The 12,561-nt window shown below is 60.8% G+C and overlaps 1 protein-coding gene across 1 annotated transcript in view; it reads right to left on the bottom strand.

Annotated features, from left to right (window-relative positions):
• The window catches only part of PRDM15 (PR/SET domain 15), a 67,632-nt gene that overhangs the window by 16,379 nt on the left and 38,692 nt on the right, over positions 1-12,561 (bottom strand). Inside the window, exons 13-19 of the mRNA XM_040484969.1 lie at positions 11,054-11,221; positions 8,447-8,541; positions 7,495-7,626; positions 5,945-6,079; positions 5,192-5,355; positions 4,274-4,353; positions 3,683-3,905 (exon numbers count right to left, since the gene is read on the bottom strand). Coding sequence (XP_040340903.1) covers positions 3,683-3,905; positions 4,274-4,353; positions 5,192-5,355; positions 5,945-6,079; positions 7,495-7,626; positions 8,447-8,541; positions 11,054-11,221 — 997 coding nt within the window. The remainder of the gene's footprint in view (positions 1-3,682; positions 3,906-4,273; positions 4,354-5,191; positions 5,356-5,944; positions 6,080-7,494; positions 7,627-8,446; positions 8,542-11,053; positions 11,222-12,561) is intronic.

Genomic DNA, 12,561 nt, shown 5'->3' with positions numbered 1-12,561 from the left:
TGGGATCTGGGTCCTCGGGCAGGCACAGGTCTTGGTGAGCGTGCAACAAGAGAAGAGGTCGGGACTTGGGGGGTAAATCTCCCAAAGGACCCCCTCCACCAGTGCAGACGGGCACTTATGCCTTCAGAGATCCAGACACGTCTGGACACCTCATGTGATCAGGGGCCTGCCCAGACCTGAGGGTCGGTGCTCAAAGCAACCACTGTGACACAACGGAGTCACCCGCTGAGAGCCGTGCAAGCCCGCCACAGAGTTCCTGTTGGTCTTGAGGACGCTAATGTTAACCGAGATGAGAATTCAGTTTTCTGGACATTAGAACTGTGTGGCATGGACTTTCAGTCTACCTTTAATTAAGCGTAACGAAGTCAATCTTGGCTAAAGGAGGTGAGAGAAAGTACAACCTAACTTGGGTGTCGAAAAGGGACGACCCTGGTAGAGGGTGTGAGTGAGTGGTGGGGGGGTCCTGGAACAGGGTGTGAACCAGCAGCAGGTGGGGGTCCTAGTACACGGTGTGAATCAGTGGGGGGGGGGGGGGGTTCCTGGCCCAGGGCGTCAATCAGTGGGGGGGGGTTTCCAGCACAGGGTGTGCATCAGAAGTGGGGGTCTTGGTTCAGTGGACAGTCTGAACGGAAAGGCCGGGGCCACAGAAGCTGTGGGCAAAATCCACTGCAGAGCAGGTGGGTGGGGGCTCACAAGTGCAAGGCCGATGCGTCCAGCCCTGCTGGCTGCAGACCTAACCGGTCAAGGGGCCCTGGAAAGGCCACGGCTGTCACCGCCACACAGAACAGGACCTGGAGGGACTACAGGGTGGGGCAGAGTCCGACCACCGCTGGTACTGCCCTCGGTAACGGTAGTGAAACAACGGCCGCGTCTGGCCACGGTCCCCGCCGGGTTACCTGGGAAACCCCGTCCTGGCGAATGGGGAGGGGAGGCTCAGCCAGTTCCGGCTGCTACTGGACCCCAGGCCCGGCTGAACCCAGGCCTCCACAAACCCTACGCGTGCACGAACCCAGCCTGGCCGGGCTGGGCCTGCACAAACACGGGCCTGCCTCCACGCCAGACCTGCACGAACCCGGGCCCGGCTGAGCTGTGAGAAGCCACGAGAACCGGCCTGTCTGAGCCAGCAGAGGGAGCAGGAGTCTCCCAAGTGCCGGTCCGCCAGAGAAGGCTTCTAAGGCTCCAGGAAGCGCAAACGTGTGAGCCTAGCGCTGACTTCGGAAGAGCGTTTTTCCCTTCATAAGTGGGTGTTAGTTTCTCAGTCGAAACCATCACACGCGCTCATAGTGAAAAGCTCCAGGCGACAAGAGGTTAGCCCCGAGGATGCGGCCCAGCAGCCCTGCCAGGTCACCCCGGCCCCCGGGACACCGCTGAACCCATTCTGGCCACGCGGAACAGACCCTCTGCCGTGCGGTCACTTCTGTCGGCGCCATGTGAACCCGCCCCACGCAGCACGGCCAGTGCAAACCCACCATCACGTTGCTGTCAGCCGTGAACACGACTCACAGCCCGTTAACATGCCTGCCACGCCGGCACCTGCCACGGGACCAGCTCCACTGCAGGCGCCAGACTGAGCAGTGAGCCAAGCCACGCCCCGGCCACGCAGGGAGAGGGCCACGTGGGAAGGGACGAAGAAAAGCAGGATAAAGCGGGGACAGGGGGAGAGGGAACAGAAGGGGCCCGGGTGCCGGCTCATCACATGGGATGTCGGGGGGGATCCTCTCAGAGGAGGCAGCTGAAAAAGTGATCTGGAGGAAGTGGAGGAGGGGCCGGGAGCTGCACGGGGGAACAGCATTCCCGGTGGAGGGAACAGTGAGTGCAAAAGCCCCGAGGCCAATGTAAACAGTCCCTCAGCGTCTCAAGCTGTTCTCGGTCACAACAGTGCTGCAGCAGAAGCTCGTCTTTATGCTGCAAACAGATCTTTGTGCTATTCGTTAACAAGAAACTTTTCTAGCAGCAGCTAACAGTGTCCAACGGCCCACCCTGTGTAGCAATTTACACAACCCCCCCGCCACCCGAAGTCTACTGCCTCCTTCCCTTCGCCAGTGCTGGCCGCTCCCCAGGCTGTGACAGGCACAACGGCACCTTGGCTCTGACCCTTGAGGGCGCCACCACCGAGATGAACGGAAGAGAACCAGTCCCTCCTGGCTTGCCCCCCCCCCCCCACCGCAGCTAAAATGAACAGATCCTAAGTCACAAAGTAACTGCGTGTCATAGGCACAGAAGGAGAGTCACGACAAAGCTCTCCCCCCTGCCCCCGCCGCCATTCCGACCTCCCACCACGGCCTCGCAAAAATACTCAGAATTCAAGAAGAAATCACAAAACTAAACGTTAAACACACTTCTAATATGCGTATGTATGACACATGGCAAGATGTGGCTCTGACCTCACTGCCGTCCCTGGGCACCTGTCCCTCCCCCGCCAGGCCCTCCAGGGGACCCAGGCGTGGCTTCTCCCTGCCCCCTGGAGGGAACCACTCTAGCAGCTACACCTCTGACCCTCCCCGTCTCTCTCCTGCTCCACACTGTGCCCTCCAGCCAGGGGACAGGTGGCAGTAAGTGGGGGAAGGGCTGGGAGAGCTTCAGCATCACTAAGACGGGCACAGAAACTTCTAGAATGTTCCTACAAAACAGAGACAGAGGTTCTCTTGAAGAGTGTAATGGGTCCGAGACAGAAGCAACACCTTTACCTCGTGTGCCAGTTTGTGTTACCGTCAGAAAAGGAAAATTAGGTGCCTGCCTTGCTTTTCCAATGAAGGAGGCTGCGTGCTGCCCTTGCACAAGGTGACTCTGGAGGACAAACAAGAACTTGTCACCTCCAGGGAGACAGATGGGGGGGAGGGCGCAGGCAGGAGAAGGGGGAATGATCACGTCTTGCTTTCTCTGAAGTTCGTTCTTTCTAAGCTTTGACACGTAATCTTATTTCAAGTGTGCTTAACGGGTTATCCGGTGAGGGGAATTATGAGACATCTGTGTTTTCTTCCTACTTTTCTGTTTAACTTAAAACACAAATAAAGGAGGGGCACGCGGGTGGGTCAGTTACATGACTGGCTTTTGATTTGGGCTCAGATCATAATTTCACAGTTTGTGGGTTCCAGCCCCTACATCGGGCTCTGTGCTGACAGCCAGCGTCCGGCTGGGGCGCTCTCCCCTCCCTCTTTCTCTGCCCCTCCCCTGCTCATGCTCGCTCGCTTTCTCAAACCAAGTAAACAAAATAAATAATGAATAAATAAGAACCCAATAAAGGAAAAAAAAAAAAAACCTTTATAGAATACAAAATGCTTAAAAGAGCTAAAGGCAAAGCCAAGAGCCTGATGTGCCCGGGTCTGAACGGGGCCGAGGTGACGCTGTCCGCTGCAGACAGCGCCTTCACCGCGGCCCCAGAGGCTCTTGTGTTTTGGAATAGAAACGGGTTAAAAATTTGCCATGTCCTGGGATGACCTCCCCCCCGCCCCATTTTACTTACAGAAGGGAGATCTTTTGCTAACAGGTTTATTATTCCAGTAATTTCACCCGAAAGCCAGGGACCCAGGCTCACTGGTCACGGCCAACCCGTCCCACGTGGAAGGTTCGGCTCAGCCGCAGGGAGGGGCCACGCACTTGGCCGCACGCGAGGAGCGCACGGCGGGTCTTCCGGTTTCTCAGCCCCTGGCTGCTCGCTCGCCCCTCTTTTCAGGTGGCTCACTTGTGCCTCAAGTCCATCGCGGACGCCCTGCGCTGCCTGTGTCCCGGCGCCCTCACCCCGCCCGGCCCGGTGACGCCGCGCCCCCCGCCCGGCGCCCGCGTACCTTTCCCGCACTCGGCGCACAGGTACTCGCGGATGTTGTCGTGCACGCGCATGTGCTCCTTCAGCATGTCCTTCCGCGCGAAGGACTTCCCGCACTGCTCGCAGGCGTGGCTCTTCACCCCTGCACGACAAGCGCACCAGCGCTTCAGCACCCGTGGACCCGCCCAGCCGCGTCCCCCCCCCACGAAGGCGGTGACGGAGAAGCGCGGCGCGACACAGCTCACGGCCTCCACGGAACCTCCGTTCCGGCTCCTCGGCCGCGAGAGGGGCCCCAGGAGCCGCCGGGGCCACAGGGCAGGGGCCCGCGCTGGGGACGGAAGCGGTGGCGAGGACGCAGGGACAGGAGAGGCCAGAGAGAGAGCGCGCGGAGGCGGGGGGGTGGTGGGGCGGCGAGACTGCCAGAGCAGGGAGCGTGGGGACAGGCCCTCCAAGCGGGGCGCCACGACACCCCGGGTCCGTCCCGGTCCCAGTCCCGCGGCAGCGCGCTACCTGTGTGGATGAGCTTGTGCCGCTCCAAGTTCCCGATGCTGTTGAAGATGCGCCCGCAGATCTCGCACGGGTGGATGTACCTGCGAGGAGACGCCAGCCTCAGGGCGGGGGCAACAGCAGAGTGCTTGCCCCAAGCCCCTTCCTCACGCAGGGGTCGCAGAAAAGAGGCTACGTGGAGGCCGCCGGACACGAACACTGCAGCCTCCAATACGGGCTGAACCGTGCGCCCCTCAAAGTCCACAGGCTGGAGTCCTGACTCCGGGCCTTCAAAAGGTGACAGCATTTGGAAACAGGGTCTTCACAGAGGAGTGAAACATCAGGTCACCAGGGTGGCCCCACTCCAGTATGACTGATGTCCTCGCCGGAAGGAGGAACTGGGACACAGACGTCCATGGGGGAGGACCGCGTGAGCACACGGCCAGGGCCGCGGATAGGAGCCGAGCCGGAAGCCCCGGCCTCCAGGGGAAGCAGCCCTGCCGACCCCTGAACTCCGACCTCCCGGCTCCAGGCCTGACATCGCACGTTCCCACCGCGCAGGCTGCCCAGCCGCCCCGTTACCGCAGCCCAAGCTGGCTACGGCGGCCTCCACACAGGGCGGCCTCTGGCTCGCCCCCGCACACGGCACTGACCACAGCTACGGCATCCAGGGAACCTAATCACGGTGGGGAAACAGGGCTGCCGGCGGTTCGGTAGGCAGGCCGAGGACGACACTATCAGTCTGCGGTGCGGGGCCAGGAGGGCGAGGGAGGCGGGACCCCCCACGTGCGGGATAAAGGAGGTGAGCGTGCTTCCCTCAAGACCCGGCCACAGGGCTCCCAGGGGGACAGACCCGCCCGCCGAGCACCTGCCTGCCCGCAGGGAACGCGCCCCCTCTGGCATCGTGCCAGGCCCTGGAAGCCCAGCCCCAGGAGGCCTCACTTCTGCACGTTGGGGTCCGGCAGGTTCTCCCGGTGGATGACCATGTGGGCGTGGTAGGTGGCCTTCAGGGCGAAGCGGCGGTTGCAGATGCTGCAGCCGTAGCCCTTCTCCTTGTGCACCTCCATGATGTGCTTCAGGTACTCCTTCCCGCGGCCGAAGGTGAGCTGCCGACAGGTGCACCGTTCACGCCCGCGCACGGCCTCCCGCCCTCCAGCTGACGATGGCACCGCTGGGCGCCGAGGCCCCGGTGACGGCCCGCCGCCCGGGCCGGACAGAGGGGACTCCCAAGGGCGGGGCCGGCGCCAGGAAACTGCAGAGCGGGGGGAGCGGGGGAGGGGGGCGCCAGCTGCTCCCCGCTGCAGACCGGCCTGCCCCTGCACCCTCTCCTGCTCCCCACCCACCCCACCTCCCGGACGGCTGCATGGCCGGGTGCCTGACGCAGGCACAGCCGCACGGGAACCCATACTAGGTAGGGAGCGAACTGCGTCTCCGCGGAGCAGCGAAGCCTAACGCGGGGACCACCGCGCACGCCGCGAGCGGATCACCAGCCGCTGCACGGCCTCCAGAGATGGGTTCCCCACCCCAACCCGGGTCCCCGCGCGGCCGCACGCACACCAGCCGCGAGACGGCTCTGAAACGGCGGTCCGTGTGAAGAGGGAGAGCCACACCCACCGTCCGCGAGCGGCCCCACCATCTCTCTGCCGGGATTGCCTCCTTCCCGCCAGCCTGGGCACGAAGGCCCGTGGCGAGTACCTGGCACCGCTTGCAGCTGTACTTGTGAGGCTCGGAGTCCGCGCTGGCGTCCGAATTGTCATCGTTCTCCTCCGAGGAGATGCCGATCTTGCCGATAAACTCCTCCCTCTGGTGGTCGTCCATCAGCGCAATGTCCTGGAAAACGCAGTCGCAAGGTCCGGCTTCCCGCACGGGCACAGAAGCGCTGACGGGTCCCTCGCCCCCCAGCAGTGCCGGGCCAGCCCACGTGGAGAAGGCAGTGGGTCCCCCCCGGGGCTGCCTGCCGCGTCCCCTGTGGCTCCCTCGGGCCCGCGCACACGCCCGCTCAGTGCGCGGCGAGCTGGCGGCCAGGCGTGGGGTGCCTGCGTGGGGGTCGGCTCCCCGTCTTAGCTGCTTGCCCCCACGGCTGCGGCGGACCTGGGCTCCATGCTCCCGGGCGCGGCCCATTTCCTGCCAGAGGCCGCCAGGGGCGCGTAGCACTGGCCAGCTTTCGTTTTTCAGCAAAACTTAGGATTCTGGGAAGGGTGGACAGGCTTCCTTTGGAAAGTTCGCTGTCGCGTCTAGGAGGTTTTCACGGGGGCCTAGGCTCTATTTCTTACTCAAGTTCAATTCCCACTTTTCCATTAACACACACACAGCAACACCGTCTGAAGGAGCTGTGCGAGGAGAAGCACCTGACCAGAGCCACGCAGCCACAGGCGCGCACCCGGGCCGGGCCCGTCACCTGCGCTGGGCCTGACTGACTCCTCAGGAAGCCATGTTTTCATGGCAGGAGAGAAGTGGACGCTGAGGAGGCGGCAGACTAGCATCCCAGGTCCCAGTGAAGCCTAAGTGCCCCTCACCCCTCCGACTAAAGCTCCCGGACACTCTCGGGTCCGTCCTCCCACCCCAGCTCAGTCCACTTGGCCCAGCACCTGCCCTGGGGATCCCCTCACACTCATGCTCGCCCCCCGCCTTTGACTCACACCTTCTCAGTGAAACCCCAACCCGTGCCCGAGGCCGGGACTGCCAGGAAACAGGTCCTGTGCTGCAGGCAGGTGGACAGACGGCTCCAAGAGCCCGGCGAGGGCTCACCGTCCTCACCGGACCTGAGCACCACCTACCATTTCCTCATTTGCCTCCTGGGTCGGCACTTCTGCCCTTAAAGACGACCCCGTCCTCGCTGCCCCCCACACCCCCTCCCTGGGAAACACCTAGAACCGGAGGGACTGCCTGTGAGCCCTGCCCCGTCCTCGCTGCCCCCCACACCCCCTCCCTGGGAAACACCTAGAACGGAGGGACTGCCTGTGAGCCCTGCCCTGTCCTCGCTGCCCCCCACACCCCCTCCCTGGGAAACACCTAGAACGGAGGGACTGCCTGTGAGCCCTGCCCCGTCCTCGCTGCCCCCCACACCCCCTCCCTGGGAAACACCTAGAACGGAGGGACTGCTTGTGAGCCCTGCGGACGGGGCTCCGGATGGATGCGGCAGAGGGTCAGAGACGCCCAGCTGAAGAGAGGCAGTGGGGCCAAGCTGACCACGAGGGCCCGCCACGCGTCCACGTGAGCCACCCGAGAGAGGGCGGTGCTGGCACCTTGAAGTGGACGTGGATGTGGTCCCTGAGCACGTCCACGCGGAAGAACTTGCGGCCGCAGATCTCGCAGGTGTACTTCTTGTCGCCGTGGGTCAGCAGGTGCTTGTTCATGTTGCTTCTGCAGGAGAACACCTGCGGGCGGAGGAGCGGGGCCTGACCAGCCGCACCAGGCACGAGGACGCGCTACGTGTCCCCGGTACCCTTCCCACGAGCGGACAGGAGCGAACGGTCGTCTAAGTACGAGCCCACATTACCCCGGAGACCTAACCGTCCTCTGGTCTCCACTACCAGCGGAATGCTGCTCAACTTTACTCGCTCACTAAACTACATCACTAGGATGGGGCCTGGGAAGAAGCCAGTAAACACAGAAAGAGCCGCAATTTTCTGAAACTTGGCATCAGAGAAGAATTCCGTCCTGTGTGCACCGGGTGTCAGCACAAGTCACGTCCACTGCCCACGTCCACGGCTGTTTCCAGCTGTGATGGGGGTGGAGACACAGGCACTGCCCTCTCCTCGGCCGCTGGGGCCGGGCTGGGATGCGGGGGCCCCGCGGCCTCTGTCACGTAGCTCAGGGGACAAACCAGCAGCAGAAGCCACCTGCGGGGCCCCGCTGGCCTGAGAGTCTCCATCTGGACGGCCAGTCCTGGGGGCCACGTAAACCCAGAGCACAGGTGTCCTGAGCCCGTCTGACCCCACCCACTCCAGGAGGAGAACACGAGAGGTGAGTGAAGGGAAGCGATTCACAAGGAACAGGAGGCTACTATTTTCATGGTGACCCGGGGCCAGCCACCCCGTGACCACACCCGGGGTGCTGGGTGGGAAGCTGACTCAACAGGAGGGGAAGATAGGCTCCTGGGGAGGGGCAGGGGCAGCGGGTCAAGGCAGACGGGGTAAAAACAAGAAGTCGTCGGAAGCAGCAAAGAAGCCAGTGTTAGAAATATCTGAGCCTCACCTTGCCACACACGGGGCATCCCGAGGGCTCCTTCTTGTAGCGGACCAGGTTCTCGCCGCCGGCGTCCAGGTCCTCCCTCTTTACCCGCCGCACTCCTGCAATGCCCGCCCACCCAAGCAGGAGAGTGAGTACACACGGCGCGTGCGTGCCGGGCACCTGCCACTAGGCCAGTGTGGCCGCCTGGGCGGTGGGGGCAGGGTCAGCGGCACCAGCGAGCGCGTGGGTGGCGCCCAGCACAGGACGCGGCCGCGCTAACCACGGCTCCTCCCGGCTCCAGGGAAGGAACGGCTGCGTGTGCCCATGGGAACCAGGGACGCGGTTCGTGCATCTGAAGCGTTGGGAAACACAAGGGCCGCGTGGGTTTGGAGTTCTAAAGTGTGGAAGGGCGAGCCGGTGCTGACATCAAAGAAAGGGCTTTCCCTCCATTCAAAGGCTCAAGGCAGAGGTCGCATCCTTAGGCGTGACATTGTTTCTTAAAAAGACACCAATATTCATCCTTGCAAGTTAAATCGGTTGATCAGGGTCAGGGAGAGAACGCCTAATGACGATAAGCCCCTTGGGGTTTTAAGACGTAACTGTTCATAACTGGGATCACCACAGCTTTTTAGAAGTTTGCACGAAACAGGTAATCTTTGAGTAAAAGACAGAAGTTCGCTCTCATCGTTTCTTTCTACACAGCTGACCCCTTCTGGAACCTTCCCGCATCCCATGGTGTGAATGCAGAGGTGGACTTAAGAACACCCAGCAAGCTGGACATGAATACGTCATTCTCCAGAAGGCTCCCAGTGGCATAAAACGCATCAGATCTGAAGCAGTGGTGTGGACGATGAGCCAACGAAAAAGGAAAAACCATGAATGCGTTAGTTCGTTCCTGCGGAAAACGATCTGACTGGTGCATCAGTTGTAAAATGCAGTAGAATCAAGCCCGGGCACCTGTCAGGGAACGCTGAGGGCGGCGTTGATGGTGACGGGCTTTACCGGGTCTGCCTCAGCCACCCACCAGCCTACAGGGTCGGGCAGGAAGCCTATCCCTGCTGCACAGGTGAGGAAACTGAGGCCCAGTGGCTTGCCCAGGGCCATCCACTCACTAAGTGGGCACCGGGTTTGGCTGGAGAGGCCCAAGGGCACCACCCACAGGTCCCAGAGGGAAAGAGATCTCCTGAAGCCACAGGTACGACAGCCAGGTCAAAAAGTGGAGTGCGAAAATTATACAGAATGTGCCTCGTCTTATTTCGAAGAGGCATAATGACAGGAGTACGCACAACTTTGTGCGGAACAGTTCCATGAGACTCCGCTTTCTTTTTCGGCAAGCCTGTACCTCATCCGCAATTCTTTTCAGACTTTCTTATAAAGGTGCTCTGGTCAGTGTCACTTACTGAGGGCTGGTCAGCAAGAGACAAGGGGCTTCTAGAGGAAAAGCCAGGATTATCACAACTAGAAAGCCAATTTAAAGAGGGTCTGTCTGGGGTGCCTGGGTGGCTCAGTCGGTTGAGCGTCGGACTTCGGCTCAGGTCATGATCTTACAGTTTGTGAGTTCGAGTCCCGAGTCGGGCTCTGTGTTGACAGCTCAGAGCCTGGAGCCTGCCTTGGATTCTGTGTCTCCCCCTCTCTCTGACCCTCCCCTGTTCACGCTCTCTCTCTCTGTCTCAAAAACAAATAAACATTAAAAAAAAAAAATTAAAGAGGGTCTGCCTGAGCCGGCTCTGACACCAAGTCTGGGCGTCACCCACAGCCTGGGTGCGTCCCCGCGACTGCTGTCTGCGCCTTCCCACTCAGGGATCCTGTCTGCGCGGCTCCGAGCCTGCCCTGTGGGGCCACCCCACTCCTCACTTCCATCGTCTCTCACTCCCCGTCCCACCCTGGAACCAACCCCCCCTGCCATCCGTCTTCCTCTTGTACCTGGCTTCCCGTGAACCCACCACATAGGAGCAGTCCCCCGGCTCCCCTGCTACAAACGGCCCGGGCCATCTGGGGCCCGCAGGGAGGATGAGGAATGAGGGAGAAACTACTATGGCCCCAGCCAGCAGCATCTGCCCAGAACATTTTGCTCCGTGCACAAGACTGGAAGCACACCCCATACACAATTTCATACGCTGTTTTTTCCTCACTGTCATAGTGAAAGCAGTAAATGCTTTATTAGGTGCAGAGTATTCAATCCTATAAAAAATCCGTTTTTTGGGGCGCCTGGGTGGCTCAGTCCGTTAAGCATCCGACTTTGGCTCAGGTCATGATCTCATGGTTCGTGAGTTCGAGCCCTGTGTCGGGGCTCTGTGCTGACAGCTCGGAGCCTGGAGCCTGCTTCCGATTCTGTCTCTCTCTCTCTCTCTGTGCCCCTCCCCTGCTCATGCTCTGTCTCTCTCTCTCAAAAATAAGTAATTAAAAACAAAAAAACCCAGTTCTTTTTTTTTTTTTTTTAGACTCTTTCCCCACCGCAGAACATTTAGGATGTTTCCAAGAGTTCCCACGGACACACAGCACTGTTAAGGCCCCCAGGTACCTCTCTGTGCCTGGGGATGAGGACTCGACGGTGGGCGGAGCCAAACCTCGCAGGGGAGGCGCCCGCCCCACCCCATCCCAGGAGCTCACACCCAGGGCAGGCAGGCTCACCTTCCAGGTGCCTCCGCTGGTGGTCGAGCATGACGTCCTTGCGGTAGAACATTTTGTTGCAGACCTCACAAGCAAACTTCTTGTCCCCGTGCTTCTTCTTGTGCTTGGAGAGGTTACTGTTGGTGGAGAAGAATCTGAAACACATCTCACATTGGAACGTCTTGTCATCTGTCCAGAGAGCAAGCAGACACACGGCAACTTTTAGGTAAATGACACCGACTGCAGGATCGGCATCCCGGCCGTGAGAATGGCAAGGAGGCCCCGGTGACAGGCAGAGGCGCACGAGGGCCACACGGCCACGAAAAGCCATCGTCTGCGCCGCGGGAGCCCAGGGCTGAACCAGCTGCTCCTCGCCGGGGAAGACAGACACCAGCTCCTCTCTGTCACCGCCACCACACCCACAGGCCCCCTCCCCTCCCCAACCACCTGCCTCCGGTCATCCGGGTGTGATTCTGCAGTAGAGAGGGCTGAACCACCACTGGCTTGGCCCTCACCCTCCACCCACCCCGACTGCAGCCCCAACCCCCCACCTGCATCCTTCCCGCCCCAAGGCTGAGCCCCCACCTGCTCCTCTGCAGCCCACCCGTCAGCTGCCCTCTTCCCGCCACCTCCCCCCCCCCCCCCACACACACACAAATGCCCGATTTCCGCCACCGCTTGCAGGCCTGTCTTGTTCTAGATGCCTCTTTAGCAGGCACCACCCCCCCCACTCCCCACCCCACCCCCACACCACTTCTGGGCCGGGACTAAGGAGCACAGCTGAGCCTCCCTCCCAGGCAGGTGGCCCGAGTCCTGGGAGCCGCAGAAGGCGCAGCACTGTCCCCGGGGGTCAGCTTTCTCTGTCACAAGTGCCACCCGGTGCCTGCACTCCTAACTGTTCTCGACGGCTCAGCTGACCGGGACCAGGCTGCCACAGTGCAGGTGGCTTTTCCTGCCGGGGCACACACAGGTCACCAGTGCAAGAGTCCAGATGGGCGCCTGGTCCCAACGGCCACTTTCTGCCACCAAGTCTGCATTTATGTTTCAACAAAATGCAGCAACTAAGAGCAAATGCCTGCCACTTGGGACCTGATGCACCAGGACATGGGATGGTGGGTTTCTGGGACAGCTGCGCTGCACGGGGTGGGGCGCTTGGATGTGAACCCACACTATTCTCTAAGTCTACACATCCATAAGCTTCTCCCCATTCGTAGAACTCCTTGGTTTAACAGTCTATGGAAGACACATTTTCCTAACTTGAATGATGGAGAAGAGTAGATGGTATGCAAATGACCTATGACACAAATGAGCTAGTCTCCAAGTTGTTCTTTGTTTTCTTTTTTACAATTTTTTTAATGTTTATTTTTGAGAGAGACAGAGCGAGCGAGCAAGCAGGGGAGGGGCAGAGAGAGAGGGAGACACAGAATCCGAAGCGGCTCCAGGCCCCCGACGCAGGGCTCGAACCCACGAACCGTGAGATCATGACCTGAGCCGAAGTGGGACGCTTAACCGACTGAGCCACCCAGGTG

The sequence above is a fragment of the Herpailurus yagouaroundi genome, unplaced genomic scaffold (genome assembly GCF_014898765.1).
Source record: "Herpailurus yagouaroundi ecotype Mexico unplaced genomic scaffold, PumYag 162, whole genome shotgun sequence".
NCBI lineage: Eukaryota > Metazoa > Chordata > Mammalia > Carnivora > Felidae > Herpailurus > Herpailurus yagouaroundi.
This window is presented reverse-complemented; position numbering and strand designations above follow the sequence as displayed.